This window comes from Seriola aureovittata, chromosome 9, assembly GCF_021018895.1.
Source record: "Seriola aureovittata isolate HTS-2021-v1 ecotype China chromosome 9, ASM2101889v1, whole genome shotgun sequence".
NCBI lineage: Eukaryota > Metazoa > Chordata > Actinopteri > Carangiformes > Carangidae > Seriola > Seriola aureovittata.
The window spans coordinates 2,511,735-2,532,643 of NC_079372.1; the positions used below are offsets into that span (position 1 = coordinate 2,511,735).

At 41.0% G+C, this 20,909-nt stretch overlaps 2 protein-coding genes across 4 annotated transcripts in view; one reads left to right on the forward strand and one right to left on the reverse strand.

The window, feature by feature from the left end:
• Positions 1-314: 314 nt before the first annotated feature.
• slc7a5 (solute carrier family 7 member 5) lies at positions 315-10,219 on the forward strand. Of its 2 annotated transcripts, none has more exons than XM_056385823.1 (11): positions 315-524; positions 1,112-1,645; positions 1,817-1,942; positions 3,798-3,903; positions 4,049-4,093; positions 4,616-4,739; positions 4,857-4,960; positions 5,288-5,384; positions 5,733-5,882; positions 7,674-7,848; positions 8,111-10,219. In XM_056385823.1, the coding sequence occupies exons 1-11, from the start codon at positions 452-454 to the stop codon at positions 8,185-8,187; spliced, it is 1,611 nt and encodes a 536-aa protein (XP_056241798.1). In that variant the 5' UTR covers positions 315-451; the 3' UTR covers positions 8,188-10,219. The 2 variants fall into 2 exon arrangements, with proteins under 2 accessions (XP_056241798.1, XP_056241799.1); XM_056385824.1 differs by having other exon boundaries at positions 1,115-1,645.
• A 4,245-nt stretch (positions 10,220-14,464) lies between these two features.
• The window catches only part of LOC130175345 (thymocyte selection-associated high mobility group box protein TOX-like), a 76,703-nt gene continuing 70,258 nt past the window's right edge, over positions 14,465-20,909 (reverse strand). For both annotated transcript variants that reach the window (XM_056385786.1, XM_056385787.1), the window contains 4 exons: positions 18,480-18,560; positions 16,343-16,741; positions 15,617-15,756; positions 14,465-14,721 (listed from right to left, as the gene is read on the reverse strand). In XM_056385786.1, coding sequence (XP_056241761.1) covers positions 14,679-14,721; positions 15,617-15,756; positions 16,343-16,741; positions 18,480-18,560 — 663 coding nt within the window. In that variant the 3' untranslated portion in view covers positions 14,465-14,678. The remainder of the gene's footprint in view (positions 14,722-15,616; positions 15,757-16,342; positions 16,742-18,479; positions 18,561-20,909) is intronic.

Genomic DNA, 20,909 nt, shown 5'->3' on the forward strand with positions numbered 1-20,909 from the left:
GGTGGCCATGCCAATGGTGCCTGCAGGTAACCTACTTCCTCCTTTTGAGATATCCCATCATTCATTTGGAGAGGGCGTAGGCTCACGCAGCAGCAGCATCACAAAGGTTCAGCTCCTCCCTGCTGTAGACAGAGGGGAGGGAGGGAGAGACAGCAAGAGGATCAGGGTCAGATGAAGTCTGAGTGACGAAGGCAGTGTGTGCAAATGAAGAGGAGAGTGTGTGTGCATGTGTGTGAGAGTGGACGAATCAGGGAAGGTTAGAGAGAGAGAGAGAGTGAGGAGGGGAGGGAGGGATTGTGTGTGTGTGTCTGTGTGTCTGTGTGTGTGTGTGCATGTGTGAGACAGAGATAGGAGGAAATTCAGGCAGGAGGAGGAAGGGGACATAAAGGGAGGAAGGAAGAGGGGGCAGGAGGAAAAAGACAAGACAAGGGGACCCAGACTGAGAGGGAAGATGGCTGAACCGGAGCTGAAATCACGGAGCAAGGAGAGTGTTGCTAAGGCGGCGAGCCAGGAGAAGATGGGGGGTAGGTACAGTGCACGCTCACACTCCTGTAGATACCACATGGTGCACTGCTGCATTAATCCGCCATGCGCTCTGATGCAACAATGCCTGATGCAAGAGTACATACAGGCTGATGTAGCTATAGCGATACATCATGCTTTTTTGTGTGATGATGATGACAGGTGAGCAAGGTGACAGGAAAGGGAATAGAACATATTTAATAAAAAAGCAGATTGTGTGTGTGACTCGCCCCTATACTGGGCCCGTAAACACAATTACCTGACGTGTTCTGTGTTGACAGTAATGGAAGGAGGGGTAAATTGGAGAAATAAGGCGTCATTCTTGAGAAACCGGTTTTAATAGTAGCCCTGATGAGCCAGTGTGACCTGTTCTTAAACAGTCCTCGCTACAGATGTACTGAAATTCCTGATCCAGTATGTACACCACATGTATGCTTTGCTGCTGGAGACATGGACTGACATTAGAAAAAATGTCCCAACAGCGAGAAAGTCAAAGACCTTGATTTTTCTTCTCTCTTTTCTTATGAATACTGGCAAAACTAAATGATCGTACCACACATGTGAAACTCTCTTGTTCTCTCTCCTCCAGCAGCTGACGTTGACCCAGACCAAGATGGTCTGATTGTGGAGCAGCCAGCATCTCCATCTACCCCCATGGTCTCTGCTCCCACCGCCACAAGCCCCACTAATGGCTCACCTGCCAAAGGGGAGAAGATCGAGCTGAAACGCAGCATCACCCTCTTCAATGGTGTGGGAATGATCATAGGCACCATCATTGGCTCTGGCATTTTCGTCACTCCGACAGGTGTGGTCAAAGAGACCGGCTCAGCTGGGCTCTCCCTGATCATCTGGTCTGCTTGTGGAGTGGTCTCTACCATGGGTGCCCTATGTTACGCCGAGCTGGGCACAACCATCGTTAAGTCAGGGGGAGACTACACTTACATCTTGGAGGTGTATGGCGAACTAGCGGCCTTTCTGAAGCTGTGGGTGGAGATGCTCATCATTCGGCCATCGTCACAATATGTGGTGTCGCTGGTGTTTGCAACCTATCTTCTGAAACCTCTCTACCCTAACTGTGCCGTGCCCGACAGTGCTGCCAAGCTGATTGCCTGCCTGTGTCTTAGTGAGTGGGGGTTGTTGGCTGGGGTTACTTTATGAAGAGTAACAGTAGAAACATAATCTCTTCCTCTACTGAAAAATAACTTAGGATCCACATGTTTGATGCACTTAATTCCAGGTGATTATTCCCCTAATTCCTGATACTATTCTGTTTTGTATCTCCCACCTCCTGTAGCATCCCTGACGTTTGTAAACTGTATCAGTGTGAGAGCGGCTACCAAGGTCCAGGACTTGTTCACGGCCTCCAAGTTGCTAGCTCTGATCATCATTATCCTCTTTGGCTTCATACAGATTTTCACAGGTGAGTCACACTTACTCATGGACTGACAGAGCGAAGCAGCCACTAAAAACCCCAGATTGTCTAAATTTTTCCAGGGATCTTTGTAATACTGTGCTGTGTAATAGTCATCTAGCGCTCTGTAGTCACAGGTCTACAAAATGACCTACAGCTGGGGTTTGAAGTTCAGTCTATATCATTATCTGGTATCATCCAAGTCGATGCTCAACTGAACAGACAAAGAAAAGTTAGACTAGTTGGTCCGTATTAAGATGGACTTTTGTGAAACCTTAGAGTTTAGACAGTGTGTTTGGTAGATACATTTACAATACATTTAAAACTATTCATGACTTCAGTGTGAATGAAAAAGTGGTTCTTTTCTGTGTGATGAGGCATGTGACTATATGAAAATTTCATAGCACAATGATCTTAGCTAAATTACCCCTAACCCTCATAATTCCAAACAATATTAAAATATACTTAAATGATCATTCGAACTCTACCACATGATGTGATTGCAAACATTTTATAAAGACACAGTAGTAGATATTTTAATGTATATTTCTTCCGTTCCTTTTGTTTCCACTGTTGTTTAGTGCTATAATGATGGTAATAAAAGTGACGTTTACACTATACTACTACAATTTGTAGGTTTCATATAGTTTCATTAATGTAACAAAGTAACATTAATGATTCATCCTTGTGTGACAATATCTACCAGCACTGAAACTGGGGTTTATTTATTATTATTTTTTGTCTTTAATGATCAACAAATTGTTGACCAACACTAATGAGCCCAACCAAGCAGACTGCCCTCCTTTCAGTTCGTTTGCACAGTTGCTGAGTCTGAACACAAGGCTCGTCTGTCTGCAGCCATGTAATTGAGTCTGAGTGAGTGTGCAGCCATGTGCACGTGTGTGTCCGTGTGGGTGTGCTTTGAACTTGCTGCTGAGCATAATCGGTTTCATACATGATGCATTTCTGCTATATGTATCTCACAGAATATGATCGAATAGATTTAGTGGAAGTGGAAAAATGATGAGACATTGATGCAAAAAAAAAAAGAGACAATTTCATCCATACCACTGCCCCTAAACATGGAGGGAGACGACCACTGCTCATTTGCTTCACATGTGAAATGTCGGCTCCACACTCCTTATGTATACCATTCAAAACTGAAACAGCAAAGTGGCTGAATCTGCTCCAGTCATGCGATTCAAAATGAAAGAGCGCGGGAAGAGAGGAGTGGAGAGAGAGTGGCCATCGTTCGCTCCATGCTACATCTGCTGCTCTCCCCCCTCTTTTGCAAAGCCATGCACACCACCATTGTGCTCTACGCTGTGTCACCATGGAAACTAGGCGGCGAGGCTCGCCGGCTGTTCAGAGGACTGAGTGAGAAAATAATGCGTGTATAACAGGCCTCATGGAAAGGAAAGTCATTACCATCTGAAAGCGACAGGTAGAGATGGGAGTCACGCAGAAGCCAGACTTCAAGCTGCCCTCGCTGATGATGCTCTGGTTTCTGTAGCTGCTATGAGTAAATGGGTGGACTGAGCTTTAAAGATACAGTATTTCTGCTCACATTTAAATGGCAGCTGGGCAGGACATGTTTATGTTTATACATAATAGGAAATGCTCAAACCAGGAGGGAAAGCGCTCAGATGAAGTACCAACTGGCTGCTGGTTGAAAATGTCAAGCCTGTCCAGGGGCAGGCAGCAACACACTGACCTTGACACAAGAAATAAAACAGTGGCAGCAGCCCTGAATGAGAATCCATTTAATGTCTATGAAACCACATACCAACTTTATGAGCTAAACCTGTTAGTGTGGAAAGAGGTTTCTCAGTTGTCCTTAACCTCTTATTTCTTCTGCGTGCAGGTGATGTGCCGTACCTGGCACCAGACAAGGCATTTGAAGGCAGCAAATGGGGGGTTGACAACATTGTCTTGGCTTTGTACAGCGGTCTCTTTGCATTCGGAGGCTGGTGAGGCATTTGTGACCTATATTGATGTAGTTACAGACCAAAAATAGAAATGATTTGTTTGTTGCTTTTGCTGTGCAATATACAGTAATTACAGTTTTTTTTCCCAATCCCTACAATAATGTTGAACTCTTTGTTTTTTTTCTAGGAATTACCTGAATTACGTAACCGAGGAGATGATCAATCCAGAGAGGTGACTTAAATGTGATGAAGGTTGTTTTGAGGATTGTACAGACTCTCCTGTAAATATTAGCTAACATCCATGTCTGAGCTTGTTTATCCTCAGTTGACTGCATGGAAATACAGTATAGAGGGGCTGGACAAAGCAATGGGAATACCATACAATATAATGCAAACCAATGCAATAACAGAATCCACATCTCTCTGCCAGTCTTGACAAACACTTTGCATGATTAGATGTTCCAGTTGTTTTGTCTACTCCTTGTGTGACGCCTCAAATATTCCATTTTATCGAGGTGCATGTGATGCTTATGCTTTAGAATATTATATTATCTATCACAACCGATCACTGTACACAACTAACCGTATAAAAATATATGAAATTGTATGATCACATTGCATGAAACGGACCACAAGCCCAATCACTGATCTCATAAATACAGTGGAAACAAATATTACAGACAGCAGATGTTATTGGAAAATATGTTTTTAAGGGATTCTTTTCTCAAGTGACCTCTGACCACTCCGACTGCAGGAACCTGCCCTTGGCTATCATCATATCCATGCCGATAGTGACGGTGGTGTATGTTCTGACCAACCTGGCCTACTTCACCACCATCTCTCCTGAAGTCATGGTCGAGTCCGAGGCTGTTGCCGTGGTGAGCATCACACTTCTGTCCAAAAGTTCTTAGATTTGGGTTGGTTGTTTTAGTTTTTTTTTCACAAAACAAAACAGCTACCTTCATATATGTTACTGATTGTGCTGGTTTTTGCAGAGTTTTGGGGAGTACCATCTTGGTGTGATGTCGTGGCTGATTCCTGTCTTTGTGGGACTGTCCTGCTTTGGAGCTGTCAACGGATCCCTCTTCACCTCAGCACGGTGTGTGTTCACACATAGAGTAATAATATACAGCATAACATTTTGCCACTTTAATACAACCAAATGTTGAGTGCACATAAAGAAGTTGTAGTAGAAAATAAAGTATTCATTTGCAATGGTTAACATGGAGTCGTGATGTTTTGAGAAAAGGATATTCGACTTTAGAGGTGAAGACTTAAAAAATGTTGGGAGGATGTCAAGTTTCATATGATAGGTGGGTAAGAGGGAGTTGTTCCTAAATCTGAAGCTGTTTGGATTGGTTGGACATTTTATCTAGGCCAACTGTTTCATCACAAAATAACCATGAAAGAGCTTTCTCTCTTCTAGGTTGTTCTATGCTGGAGCTCGAGAGGGTCAACTCCCTGCTGCTCTGGGATTGGTTCACACAGACCTTTTCACACCAGTGCCGTCCCTCATCTTCACAGTAAGACTCCGGCTACTTACATCTGACAGTGATAATCAGTAATCCGTTACTTTTGTGTATTACAAATCATCACCATTAGAAAGTGCTCAAATTGTCAAATTAAGTGTCAAATTAACCCAAGAACCTCTGATAACATCCAATCAGGTTACGGTAAATAAAGATGCTTTAAATCATGTATGACCTTTATTGATCTCAGTCTATCTTCAACCAAAGGTTTTGCAACAGCATCAGCAGGTTTCTGGCAGTTGAATATGGTTATTATCTAAAAAGAGGACTAATCATGTGTGTGTTTGTGCTGAATGTATGAAAGCCTAATATCATCCTGTGTTCTTTTCCCCCTTATATCAGTGTTTGCTGTCCATGATGTATGCCATCTCCCAGGACATCTTCTCTGTCATCAATCTCTTCAGCTTCTTCACATGGCTGTGTGTTGGTATGGCCATTGCTGGTATGGTCTGGCTGCGCGTCACCAAGCCCGACCTCAGAAGGCCCATTAAGGTAGAGCACCCATGTGTGAATGGTTGTATTTACAGGTGGTTGCACTACAGGATGGTTTCACGAATAGACGTTGACTATGTCTTAATTATAACAAATAGTTAGACGTCAAATATACGTCTAAATTAACCGTTGCACAAAGCAGTGTAGTTCTTGACCATCTTAAGCCTGACTGTGGTACAATGAATTCTGAGTAATCTAAGACATTTTGACAAAATAAAAAAAAATGGCTGACTGAGGCTCACTCTCTCCACAACAATGATAGCAAAGCACAAATTATGAGCCCCGTTTGCCTGTTTTTCGTTGTTGGGTGCTACTGCTCAGCGCAGGTGTCACTGGTTGTTGCCACGGTGACCTTGGTAAGACTGGCTCGACTCTACAGACCAGTCTGAGATATCTTGGTGAAACTGGCCCCTGATCTATCAGCGAAAAGTCCATTTAAAAGGATTTGAGACAAATGATGGAAGACCTTGGCTCAAACTGAACCTCAGCCAGTTTCTCTGTCTGCCTCAAACATAAACATGTCTCCTGGTTTTATAAAGCTTTCACTTTTTTTTATGAAACAACTATTGTATCACTGCTGTTGTTATTAGTTGGAAGTGGAACAATACTGTGATTTCAGGATGGGAGTGGTGTTTGCATGAATACATGGCTCTTTGTTTCTGGTTCATCATGGGAATATTACTTTAGTTGACTTTAGTCTTTCATCTCTCCTTTGAGCCTGAGTGCTCGCAGCCCATTTGTTTTATAAGAAAGAAATGAAGCGTTCCTCTTCATGTGTAAACCCTTCATGAAACAAGACATTTTTTTACATCTAAATTTAGCTTCTGTCAGAACAACAATTCATTTCTCTTCATAACCTCGTGATGATCAATAATGAAAGTACTGCAAGATTCTCAGAATGTTCAAACTGATCAAAGTCTAACAATACCTGTTAATAAGACCTGGCAAAATGTAATAAAAGCACAGATGACAATATAATCACATTATTACAATAATAATAATAATGATGATGGTTGTTATTCACAAAAGGATGTAACCGTTTTAACCGGTGGTGAAAGAAAGTGCCATCACAACGTAAATAGCCATCATAACATACTAAAGTACTCATTATGTAGAATGGCTCTTTTCAGAATACTGTATATCATATTACTCAATCATAATTACTGATGAGATGATAAACTTTATATACTGCTGGGGAACTTGTGAATTCCTCCCTGGGGATAAATAAAGTCTTAAAAAAACAGATCATAAGATTTTTTTTGTTGATTATATTTTGTATCATAAATCTGAATCTGCAAAAATAACCAGTGAAGTTGTGAAATAACTGTAGTGCAATAAAAAGCACAATTTTTCCTGCTGAGTTTTAAAAGTAGCAACAAAACAGCAGAAAGTGGAATTATTCAAGTTAAGTACAAGAAGAGAATTGTTACTTTCTTCTGCTGGTTCTATCTGGGTGATGTGATAATATACGCAGAAAAGGCAATAAGGCGACTTCAACTACTTATTGTAGCATTATCAACTCTCTTATAACATCATCAGGTAAAGCTGCAAATATTAAGAACTCTGTTATTGTTGCATGTTTTTACATGAGTAAAGTTCAGTACATGATATTTAAAGGGAGGGATTCATATTTAATTTTGAGAGTTGTCATAAATTTTATATGAAAAGACATATTACCTGAAATTCAATTCTCTAGTCACTTTGCCAAATTATAACGATAATAATAGTATTTTATGCTCTGTCCTCTTTTCTCAACTAGAACAAACTTCATCTGTTGTTTTCTCTCTGCAGGTGTATCTCTTCATCCCCGTGACTTTCGTTTTGGGCTGTGTCTTCATGATCGTCGTGTCCTTCTGGGCAGCTCCATTCGAGTGCCTGGTAGGCAGCAGCATTATTCTCACAGGCATCCCAGCATACCTACTGGGCTACAAGTGGAAGAAACCCCATGTGGTCAAGAAGATGCTGGGTGAGTGTGACATTTTTTGTTTTTTCATAGTGTCTTTGTCTGTTTTTGTTCAAGCGGGAGGCGGGAGACGCTTTCATTACGGTTTGTTATGTGAGAATATCTGCCACGGGCACTGATACATTCGTTTGTTTATAAAGTCTGTGTGAAGGACTCAAACCAAGGTGTTGAGCCGATGTTTAATAAGATCTGTCAGCATTTGATCTGCAGTACCCGAGCTAAAAGAAAACAGACGCGTCTAATGTGACGAGCTGTTTCTCCTCAGAAATCTTCACCATGTTCTGTCAGAAGATCTTCATGTCTGTTCCTGAGGAGAGGGGGCAACGTGAGGCGGCTGAGTAACGCTGGACGGACTGAACCAGATGCAGGACTGAGTCAATATTTTTATCTGAACAATTCTTGACATGTTTACATTCATTCATTTGTAATTCGGCTCCAGCAACTTCTTTTTTTAATTTTTTTAATATTTTTACCTTTATCAAAAAATGCAGGTAACTGTGGAACAAATTGGTTTATACTGTACAAGTGTGCGAGAGCAGCCCGGCACTCTTGGTAAAGGAGCGTTTAATGTGTGTATGCTCTTGTGAACAAACTCTTTGGACACTACATGGTGTTTAAAATATCAAAATCTATGAAATTGAGACGCTGCTTTTATTCTGAATCTGTTTCGCAGTTGTATCTCCGTTAATGCTAGAACATGCTTATATGTTGCATGCTAGTTAGTTAATGGGAAGTCGTGCGCTGATCTTGATGCCAGACACATAATTAATTGTATACTGAAAACACAGCAGCAGAAGCTCCAGACAATATATTCTAGTGGCCTAAAACAACAAGTTTATTGTTCGCCTGAAGTGTACAAATGAGTAGTTTAATGAGACAAATAAAAAAAATTAACTTTCTTTACTTTTGCTAAACACTAACAACCAAAACTAGACATAGTTTATTATAGTTTAATAGAATCGACTCTATGCTATGGTTAATGATGAGTGGATTCATTGCAGTTAAAAGAAACAATCAGTGCAGTGTATTAAAAAGGTCAGGGTTGGAAGGAGCGGTTCACTAACATAACACTGATTCAATTATACACATAAGCTACTAATATTTGTGTTCATTAGATATTGATTTCTATATTTGTATTTTTTTGTATTCATTCATAAAATGAATCCACAGCACAATCTTAAAGCACAAAGTGAAGTGAGATAAGAGATAAGTGTTTGTAATGTTTCCTTATGATGTGTTGCTGTGAAGCAGGTCTGTTTCCTGTATCATTTCATTCTCACTGTCAGCGCTCCATACGTGATGATATTTGACAAAATGACAGTGGATACCAGCACCTGTTTGTGAGGCATTATTATAAGAAACTGAAGATCTGAATAGATGTCATTCTAGTGGCTGTATTTAGTGAATTACATTGTAGTGTTAGTGTTTTGTATTGGGTGTATGTATTATCTGTGCCGGCCGTGTCAGTGCTGATATTCCAGTTTTTTTTTTCGTTTTTGTTTTATTGTGTCTGTAAGACCAAAATGAATGTTGCTCATTTTTAAAATAGGAATTGTACATATAAAAAAAACAAACTTTTAAACTGAATATCTGAGGCTTTCCCAGAGTTATTGGAAGCACTTTCCCAGTTCGCTCAAGCTCCCAGAGGAAACAAGTCTAGAATAGAGCGACAGTCCCTTTAAACATCAACCGGTGGTGGCAACAGAGAGACACTCCTCCACCATGAATGGGAAATACTGATAGAAAACTACGTCCGACATCTTTGTTCTCACTCCTCAACCATCATCTGCTGATGGGAACAGCAAATTGGACAATGATCAATCAAAGGTTAAAACACCACCACGGAAATGAAATTAATTTACATGTAAAAGGGAGAGGGATGGACATCCCTACAGCAGCTAATGTTTACAACAGATTTTAAGGAAAAGAAGTTGATATAAAGGCACAGTTTTTAAAGTAAAGCACCATTTTCACCTCATGATTTTTTTAAATCTTCATCACAGTCAGAGCAAACCAACAAACAGCACAATGCTGGAAGAATCAAAACCTATGTGAACTGAATCTGATTCAAACAGGGAGCACAAGTGTCTAAAAGCACACACTATATTATTGATTGAGACTATGAAGATACACGGTTTCCGTTGGCCTCATCGTACAATTTATGTTATGCACAACATACTTGGTCTGTGGATACAAAGCATTACTATATGTATGAATTGATAATGCCTTTAATGAATTGTTATGGAGAGAAAAAGAACTCTAATGGCATATTTTTAATCTTAAAACCTGAAAGTACCTATGTCAGTTATTGTAACTGTTGTATATCAGTGACCATGGCAGGTACATGTAATAATAAAAAATATTTTTGTTCAAATTTTGGTTTGTGTTTTGTACAGAGGATGAAAAATCTCAACTAATGTTCCTCTGAAGAGTGAAAATCTGATTCCCCACTGGTGCATAAATGCAGTGTCCTAATATACTTGCATCAGTTAACGAAAAGGAAAAGATAACACTTTCAAATCCCAAAACACAACGATAGCTCCGATCCAAATGAGGATGTTTCACAAGCACAATTTTCTCAAAATGTCGTCCGATGGCGTTATCGCCTCAGCCATCAAGTGTCTGGGCCGTGATCTGTATGAAATGCTCTGTCTCTTCTTGTTTGTCTTGTCTTGTTTGTTGGCTGTCAGACAATGATGCCGCTGATGCCTGTACTGTCAGGAGAGTTCATATCCGCCTGAGGAGGAAATGAGAGGGTCTGATGGCTACTGATGGAACCAGTATCACAGCTCCTGGAGACAATATTAGTGATCGGAGATTGGGCAGGCAATGAGCCAATATTGCACAAGTGACGTATGGAGTATTTTGATACCTTCTAGAAAAAGTGTGGCAACTGAACAGGGACTTGAATGGTTCATTTAATTGGTGCAATAATAAAGCTAAAGCCCGGCTTCAGTGGTTTCAACTGTTTTTAGAGTCGAATGTAATATCAAAGCAGGTCTGCAGGACCTTTGTTATCGTTACGGAGAGCGCACATATGAAACCTTAAATCAGGAGTCAGACAGTCAGATCACACCCAAACCCACTATGAAATATTTTCTTAAGTAAGCTATCTGCTTTGCGAAATAACCCCTGAGCAAAACTATCAATGAAACATGGAGTTTCAATTATTTATATCTAGCAGAGGTGAAACTGACTCAACTTCACAGCAAACACATCATCAGCATCAATCTGTACACATAATTTAGTTGTTTGTATTGAGACTTCAGAATCTATTTTTCATAAAACAAGAAGAATTCTGCAAGTGGGGTGAAATAAATCGACTTGTCCCCTGAGCGTCTGAAGAAATAGACAGTTGATGTTCAGATATTATCTGAACAAGTTGTTATCCTTTGGTAAAGTTTTTTGGCTTCTTTCAAGACAAAACATTATCACAATTGCTGGGCTCATCAAACGACTTTTGCACATCGAATGCTCGGTTTTAGGACACTCCTCGGTTTGGGGATTCATTAGACTCAACAGGAAATAGTATGTGTTTCCCTATCATGTATCTAATTATTGTTTTATAGTTCTGAAAAAAAGTATGAAGAGCAAATGTTTAATTGTTTTTGACGTAGAACAAGAGACTTACCAGACATAGCCAGCAGATGGAGATAGAGGAACATCAATAGGAGTAGTGAGGTCCTGCTGTCATACATTTGAAATGAAACACAATAGTGTTTATATGTAAAACATTATACAACATCTGTCTTTAAAGCGAGGTGCAGTATAAAATCTATCATTTGCTCCTTTCCATTTAAAGGGTAGTCAGTTCACATGATGTAACTTCTCCGGTGCTCTTGAGTTTTTTTTTCTCTTCTTTTTTTATAGCACCAAATCATAATCTACATTATCTCACGGCATGTTACAGGGTCGAGATCTGACTTTATTATAGGGAGAAACCCAACAGTTCCCACAAAGAGCAGCACATGGCGACATGGGGGCTGAAAAACTCCCTTTTAACAGGAAGAAATCTCTAACCGAACTGGGGGTGGGTGTGTGGGGGGTGGGGGGTTGTTGGGTTTGAGAGGACAAAGAGGGGGTGGGGGAGGAGAGAGAGAGAGAGAGAGAGACCATGGACAGCAGTATACACTGCTGATTGTTGATTGTAACGGTGAAAATAATAATAGTTGTGCCCATAGTTAATGGTGTTATCATATCTGCTGTTAATCCTTCATTTTATAGTGGAGTTCTTCTCATATTATTTTATTTCAGTTTTTACATTTATTAAACCAGACTACTTCCCTATTTCTTTTCCAAGACTGCCCTGTTCACACATTCACATGTGGAAGCTCAGCTGCCCTAAAACCACAGTTATGGGTTGAAAGCCTTGCACAAGGGCAACTGGGTAGTGTTAATGATGGTCCCTTGATCTCCTCTATTATCATCAAAACACTTCACAGTGAGTCTAACTGAAGTCATTAAACTGCAAAGAACTGAGTGTCTTCAGTCTGAGTACAGGAGAACTGGAGGGGTTTTGGTGAGTTTTCTGAATCATCTCTAGGGGGCACTGCGTCATCATCATCATCATGATCATGGAGAGAGAGAGGGAGAGAGAGAGAGAGAGAGAGAGAGGAGAGAGAGAAGGAGAGAGAGAGCTGAGGGGGAGGGATGATAGATTCCATTTCTATTCTACCTTTAATCCAACTGTGAAATTCGTAAGTAAAAGGCAGTCCTTTTTTTCTCCTCAGGTAGTTCTCTGAAAGACTGTGTACTGCTGCATCAACCGCGTTTCATCATCACACCACTGCCAAAAAACATGGCCAGCGGGCAGAAAAATATTGCTTGATTTACTATATTAATCATGTCTGGATTTAAAAAAAAAAAAAAAAAAAAGGAAAAAAGAAAAAGAAAGAAAGGAAAATCTGTGAAAAGGTTAAAGTTCATTGAGTGAATGTACACCAGGAAGCCTAAACTTCTCACCTAATGAGCCACATGACCGCAGTCACATTAACTTCTGCAACATCAAAGATAATTCTCCTAATTAACCTCAGACACATGCAGGGGGAATGCAAAGTTATGTTTATAGGCTCCTGCAGCTATCAGGTGCTACGCATCAAATTACTAATGAATGTGTTGAGACTCAGTAATGTAAACCACAGCCACACAATCCAAATAAGTAGAGACGTGCACGTCCACTTCTCCACTTTAAACATTTTTATTACAGACAAAAGAAAACAAAAGAAATATCTGTGACACAAAATGAATCTAATGCTGGTACACTGGTATTGCACCAACGAAAATTTCTGAAAAAATATTTATTATTCTAATAATCATGTTGTTTGAGCAATAATAATAATAATAATAATAATAATAATAATAATAATAATAATGCACCCTGATGAAATTAAGCCAAAATGTTACTTCATATCATTCATAAATAGATGTGAAACCTGCAACCAAATTAAATAGAATGACCATATTGTAAAACATGATATTCAACAAAACAAAATGGGTTCTCTTATCACTGGCTTTACAAATTAAAGAAGTACATTTGGCAGGTTTATACACAAAAAAATTATAATATCTACCCCCATCACCGTTCCTCTGAAACGCAAATCCTGCTACAGTGAAAAAACAAAATATCTTAAGATTTTTTTTCTTCACAAAAAATGATAAAGATGAGTTCAACACAATTCTAAAACACCTAATAAAACTAGTCAAAAACTTTAAAACCCACTGTTATGTTTTTTTTTTCTTTAGTAACATTTCACATTTAGCAACTTTTTTTTATTCACCTGTACAAGTGGTGTGAGGACTAAGGGGTGTTGGGTGGGGTTACAGGTGGGGAGGGCGGTCCTTATTGACCAGGAGGAGGAGGAGCTAAAAGGAGAGGTTTCAATCTTTGACCTCTACAGTTTTGTAACGTCCTGAGGCCGTGTGTAGAGAGTGACACTCTCTATCAGAGCTCCGCCACTTTAAGGAGGAAATGGAGCGTTTTTCAGTCTTTGCGTTTCTCTTTCGACTGCAGAGAAACGAGACCAGTGAACACAGTTTCAACACAAGTTTTAGTGTGTGTATTCCCTCACTGAATCCGCCTGCACGAAAATCACAAAACCAAACAAAAAGAATGTTTAACGGGAAAAAAAAAAAAAATGAAAGCAAGGGACTGCAGCTAAATACACACATAAGAGGGATCCATTTTGGTGATATTTACAATCACTCTGTGACAAATAAAGGAGATGAGGGAGTCCTTTACTAGGGGCAAGGATGATTTACAAATGTCTTATGTGTTTGTGACTATCTTCATTAAAATTTTTCTTTGCTTTTACTCAGTCAGGGTGCTCCAGTCAGTCCTGAAGTATATCCACCCCTGCTGAGGTGACTATATCCTAGTTTCCTGCATTAGCTTTTCTACCCAAGACCCCTACGCTCGAGTCTGCTTAGAGCATTTCATCTCCCCAATCAGGGCAGTCCATGGCAAACACAGAGTAATGGAGTGAAGAGGGGAAAAAAAAGCATCTTTAAAAAATTCAAAACAAGATGAGAAGACGTTTTCTTTTGGTCTTCATTTCCAGTATGTTGGCATGAGCTTAAAGCTCACTGCCCCCGCAAAAAAATGGAAAGTTCACTGATAAGGAAAAAAAAAAAAAAAAGCAAGAGAAGTGCCTCAGGCTTCTGGCCGATCTAAGTGCTTGGCAAATAGGTGAAGTTACTGTAGCAGTCTTTGGGATTTTCAAAATCCATCAGAAAAAAAAAGGAAAAACAAAAATGATGTTGAAGCAGATACATCAATGACGTTGTTGTTATGTTGGAAAGCTCCCTGGAGTCTGACATTTGGAGGTCTTTCAACTTCAAGTGAGGTAGAGAGGCTTGTCCCGGGCTCCCATGCCACTGCTGAGGAAGAAAAAACATGTATTAATGTATGTCTGAATATATGGATACATGTGAATGCAATGATATTCTGACTACATGTATTTCTGTATTCCACCATGAAATCCCAGCGAGACTATGAAATCTTTTTCAAGGAAGGCCTGGCTCCAAAACAAACATAAAAGCTGCCGACAGACAACATGCATCAATAAGCATGAAGACAAATACAAAAGTCAAAATTTGCAGATCACTTGGTACTTGAAATGTCAAATACAAAGTCTGCTCTCCAGTTATCTTTACTGGCACACTGGAAATAATTCAGTACCCTCCAAAACACCAAACTACAATGATCTGACACTGAGGGAGAGGGTTTAAGCAAAGACTCAGTATACTTCAAAGAGCGTCAAACGTGATTTGACCCAGGCGTGATCCTATTTGACATACAGATGAATCAGCTCTAAATACAGGAGATACTGACTTTCAGCTCCTCTGCCTCCTGGAATAGCAACACCACGTTTCAGGTGTGAGACAAAACAATGTTCCTCTTGTACCTGCTTTAATAGCTTGATTCAATAAGGCAATGTGTGCTAAGCAAAACACAGAGAAACTTAATTGGATGTCACACTTTTTCCAAGCTCGGTAATAGCATTGTTCTACTGCTGCATTACTCATTTCAATTTCAAGGAGATGCTTTGCTTTAGCAGGGAAATCGCAGTTTATGATTAATGCAGTCTGAGTGTGAGAGTGAAGTGGTTTAGGGCAGCTCATTTGGAAAATAAGTAACTGTCAGACAACTACTCAACAACGAAGCATTCAAGTTTTCACCACCTTCCTGTGGTTAATGTCTTCTTCTTGTGTTCTATTACACAACATCCACCACTACCCTAACACAATATAGTGACTGATGTGATGAGCTCACCCGCAGTGGTTGGGTCCACAGTCCCTGTTGCAGTACTCGCTGTCCCAGTCTGGGTTCTGGCCGTGCACTGGGTTAGGGGCCCCTGGAGACTGTGAGCCCCCGACACTGTTCTGGTAATCAGCCTGAATGTGGGAGAATCCCTGTAGAGGGGACAAGAGAGGAGAAGAGGTTATATTGTCATAGCTTTGCGATGGCCAGCTATTAGAGTCAGCTGAACCTACTACAGTATGAGGACAAAAACTGTCAGCGGTCTTTATCAGTTTCTACTGAGAGTGGGAAACAGGGATAGCACTGTTTTTCTCTCCCCATTTACTCTCATTGCTTGGTTAAAAAAGGATCTAAAGATCACATATCTTTTGATGACATGACAGCCCCCTGTTGGACTGGAGACATTAAAGTCTCAGAGGGAAGAGAATAGTTGCTTTGCTACAACGAGGGTGAAAAAAAAAGAAAAGAAAAAGAGTAAATCAGTGTTGCTCTTTTTCATGCATATATGCTAAAAGAATGACTGAGGCCTGTTATAACCTATACAATGAGAGTGAATTGAGAATTTTCCCATTTGGAAAATTGAAGCAAGTGGTGAAAACAATAGACAATACTAAATTCAAAATTCTATGCTTTAAAAAAAAAAAAAAAAAAAAGTTAATTACTGATGTAAATGCAGGTGATGATGTCTCGATGTGTGTGTTGTTTGATTTCACAGATTTGAATAATGGTTAGACCAACCTGTTGGCTGAGAGGAGGGGAATGCAGAGGTGCCTGGAGCCCCATTTGGTGTGAGATGATTGGCTGCGACTGCTGCATGCGGATTGGCTGGTTGAGCAGGGAGCTCTGGTGCAGGGAGAGCTGGGCATGGGGGTGCAGAGGCGGGCTAATCTGGAAGGGTGCTGGGGGAGAGGCACTCATGCTGGGCGGCAGCATCTGGGATTGGCTGAGGGTCTGGGCCAGGGTGTGACGGGGCGGCCCAGCGTAGCTCTGGAGGTCCGACAGGGGGAAGGAGCCCGGCGGGCCCAGGTAGGGTGAGGAGGGCTGGGGGGGCACGCTGTACAGGGGCTGCTTGGGAGGAAGCAGGTGGGAGGGCTGGCTGGTCTGCTGGGCACTTTTTGGTTCAGGGTCATTGTACGTCTGTGAATGAAAAGTGCATCATTTTAATAAGACAACAAGCTCTCTATTAATGACATGTAATCTGCAACCTGAAACCATCAAAACATCACAACAACTCATTTATCATCATTCATCAAGCTCTGATCACAACACATCTCCTCTCTCATTTTAGTAATAGCAGCATCCATTACACTTAAGACAAAACCTCAGCCCTTTATCGTGTATCTATCTGCGTCATTTGTCAGTCTGGGTCTCATTATATGGCTGGAAGCTGCAGGGACATTCAGGGAACTACTTCCTTATCTTTACTTTTAGTTGGACTCACAAACAAGAATTTAAAGGAACAGTTTGGGAAATATGCTTAGCTGAGAAGAGTGACAGAACCAGTCCTGCTGTTTCCCCATTCCCAGGCTTTATTTATGCTACACAAAGCTAACGGGAAATGATTTTACACATTATGATCCTCTCTCCTTGATGGTCGATTCTATCTAAACTCTGATCAGCTGCTTCACAGCAGGTGTGGCTGTCCAGTAAAGTTTTAACAGGACAGTTGACACTCGAACCTCCCAACAGCAAATCTTTTTCAGCATATTGATGCGCACTGTGTAACGAGGCTCTATATATTTAATTTTCTGTCTATCCTTGGTCTGACAGCTCTCACTATTCATTTTGCAACACTTCACAGGCACACACACGTAGACGGGCTGACAGATGGGGAGACAGGTTTCAGGTTGAAAAGGGCTGCAGTGCTTTAAAGAAAAAACACCCAAATCAACCAAACTTGACTTTTGTCATTCTGGATGGTATCATTCTGAGCAGGTGCAGCACCCACAAAATACCCCACCTCCAACTCCACCCTGCCCCACCCTCTCCAGGCTTCTATGATGAACTGTCAGATTGCTCATCTCCAGCCATCAGTGTTGATTAGAAGGTAATGGAGCCCATTTGTATGAATAGAGCTGGGGCCGAGGTAATGATCAATAGACACCTTGACAGATAGATGGGAAAAGCAGAGGGACACACGCGCACACACACACACTCACACACACACATGTATGCAGGACCCCAGGCAGAGAAATGAGGCTGTTTGCCTGCAGAACAAATGGAATGACAAAAGGAATCTTCCCCACACTACATTGTGTGTTGTTAATGTAAGACGGCACTAAACAATGCAATCCACAGCCCTCCTCTTTGGCTTTCTGTCTTCTCTGTGCTACTACGCTGGTGTATACAAGACACCATCATTCACTGGGCGAAAAAGGATGTCATGGATCTGAATTAGCAGGATGGTGTTAGGGGTGGAAACGGCAGCAAAGCCAATGATTGTTTGATTTGGACGCACTTTCTGTTGTAGATGATGAGATGGAGGAAACTGGTGATGACACAGGTTAGTGTACGACACATCCTAGATTCTCTCTGTTTTCTAAAGTTACACATAAAACAGACATAAACCTGATAACATGTATATATAGCACATCATTTTCTGTCCTCCATCTCTCATAGATGTTATGGCCATATGCTTATGTGTTCTGATTGGCTGACCCCTCCCCCAACCCTCTATCACCATACCAACTACAATCCCCAACCCCCAACATCTGCACCCTATGGAAATCAGGTATTATTGTTCCAAATATGGCCACCACCGCCACCACTAACACCGCCACCTCGTCCCAAGGAAGCCCCACCCAGCCCATTAGCAGGGATTTTCCATCCAATCTCTCATCAGTCTTAGGCAGGGCCTGTGTGTCATATGCGTTACCTTGGAAACCAGACTGGCTCGGTACGCGGCCAAGGCTTTCAGGTACTCTTTCTTAGCGGCCTCGGTTTTCCTCTTGTACCCCTGTGAAGGAAAAAAAACAAACAAATCAAAACAAGAAGCTTCGGGTGAGAGGAGAGGTTGACATGCTCATAAACAGGCAGACACACATCTCTAAATATGCTTTTTTTTGTTTTTAGCTCACTCTAACACTTTCTTAAACACATCCTGCACACACACATGTGCACTCACACACACATGTCCTTAATGTTTCCCTTTCCATCAGAGCCAATGGCACAGAACACCTCTATTTCCTCATCACAGCACTAATACTCTCTCATCTCAATGTGTCTCCCTCTGTTGTAGCAACACATCATTTCCATTCCAATCCACCTCGAGAAATGAACTGGAACTTCTCTCTCTCTCTCCACCCCACCCCCACCCCCCCCCTCCACCATCCTTTAGCTCCACAATAACACTCCTATCAGCATACTGACATTAGTGATACTCCAGAATGGTTGTTGTCATTTGGCACATTAGGATGTGCTCCCTGCCGGTGCATGAGTTTTGTTTGAAACTGTCCTCCATATTTTCATGTACGAACTTCTAATATCACACAACTACAGTAACTGCTGCTGCAGCTGTGTTTGAATTATGCGGTTGCATAAAGAATGTGGGTTCATGATTGCATATTCATATTTGAATGTGTGTTTGCACGCAGATATTTTTTAGTCTATAAGCCACGTATATAAATTTGAGTGCGTTTGTGTAGGATGTGGCAGAGTGTCTGAAAATAGGGCTATTAGCTATGAGGGCTACAGGCAGAATCATGTCTATTATGCAAAACAAGAAGTAATAATCGTGTCGAGAATTGGTTTGGATCAATCAGTACCTTTCCTTTTCTGAGAAATATTTTTCCACCAGAACCTTTTTTTAGGAAATATCTTTTCAAAGAATAAGTAAATACGATTAGAGTTTGATCAGAAATCCAGTGCTTTTGCTTTTATTATGTAATTTTTGACACTTGGTGATATGGACATGTTTCAGTCAGTTCCAAAAAGGCACTGAGGTTCATTTACCAGCCCTTAAGAGCGCTTAATGTACATGCTACTGCACTGAAGCTCTACAAGAAACTGTTTGGAAAATGTGCAGTAGTGCTTTTTAATGCACAGTAGACTTTCTTAAAAAAGTAAACCTTGCTCTTCCCAAGAGAAGTGCTAATAGCACAAGAAGCTAACAGCTGTGATTTTTCTTGGTGCTGAATACCCATAAGGCAAAACATCATGACCTCCTACAACTGTCATCATTAGCATTTCCTAACTATGGCTGCTGAGCTGGAGATGACATTAAATAGCAACAAAAACAATGGACTGTTCTTCCTGGATAGCCGAGATGCCCTTCAGCTAAATCCAAGGACGAGACGATAGTGAAGGGGGTGGGGGGGGGGGGGGTCACTAATTCTGTATTCTAGGCAGGATCAAAATAGCAGGCGAGAGATATAAATAAAGAGAGTGGAAATGAGAACTTCACACATCCCTGCTTGTCAGAGGGCCAATGAAGATGCATGGTGTGGAGGCATCAGGTATGGAGGCTGGAGGGACACAGGAGGTGTGGACTGTACCTGAGCCTGGAGCTTTGTGGGAGTTTTGCTTTGACGAATAAGAAGATTTTCACTTTTTCTGCTACATTTTTAGAAAACCTTTTTTAGTTTTGATGGACACTGCAGAGCTAAGAAAAAACTGAGAAGATGCCTGCTTTTTGTGACAGTTGGAAACAAGCAGAACAACAGCTAGGGTTTGTGTGTCTGTGTGCGTGTTCACATCTGATTGTTTACCCTTGCAGCACAAGGGTAAGAGTGTATTTACCCACTGCATAACATATCAGTCCTCGAATCCTAAAATCTCCCCAGGTGTGTTTATATTTTTCCCATATTGACCGTTTCTTTCCTGTAATACGTCCAACTTTGTTAGTCTCAGAGTGTTTTACAGCTATTGTTGCACAGAATACTCCCCCACCCTTTCCCTCCTTCCTTCAGCTAGAATTAAATTTAGAAAGAAAATCATTTTAATGAGAGTCAGGGGAGTGGGGATAAACGGATGGATTATCTTTAGAAAGAGAAGAACTAGCTCATTAAGGTGAGCTGTATCTCACAGCAATGTTCTGGTAATTACACAGCACATAATGCCATCTACTGGTGGGAACAAAATGTGACTGTACTGTATGGGTGGGTGGTTGTGTCAGTGACTGTGCATGTGCATATGCACTTGTTCCTTTGTGTGGAAATATATGTAAAAGTTTGTACACAGTGTTGTATTTGTGAACATTTGTGCTAAAATGTGTTGCATTCATCAATTCGTTACCGATTTTCACTGCATCTCTTAGAGATTCCCGTGTGCTTCCCTGTCTCATTGTTTCACATCTTCCATATTTTGT

Bases quoted from the DNA above. Each gene is read 5' to 3' on its own strand.
- slc7a5 (XM_056385823.1), top strand. From the start codon at position 452: ATGGCTGAACCGGAGCTGAAATCACGGAGCAAGGAGAGTGTTGCTAAG. The intron at 4,094-4,615 runs GTGACTTAAATG...CTCCGACTGCAG, and splicing joins GAGATGATCAATCCAGAGAG to GAACCTGCCCTTGGCTATCA. The intron at 4,961-5,287 runs GTGTGTGTTCAC...TCTCTCTTCTAG, and splicing joins TCCCTCTTCACCTCAGCACG to GTTGTTCTATGCTGGAGCTC.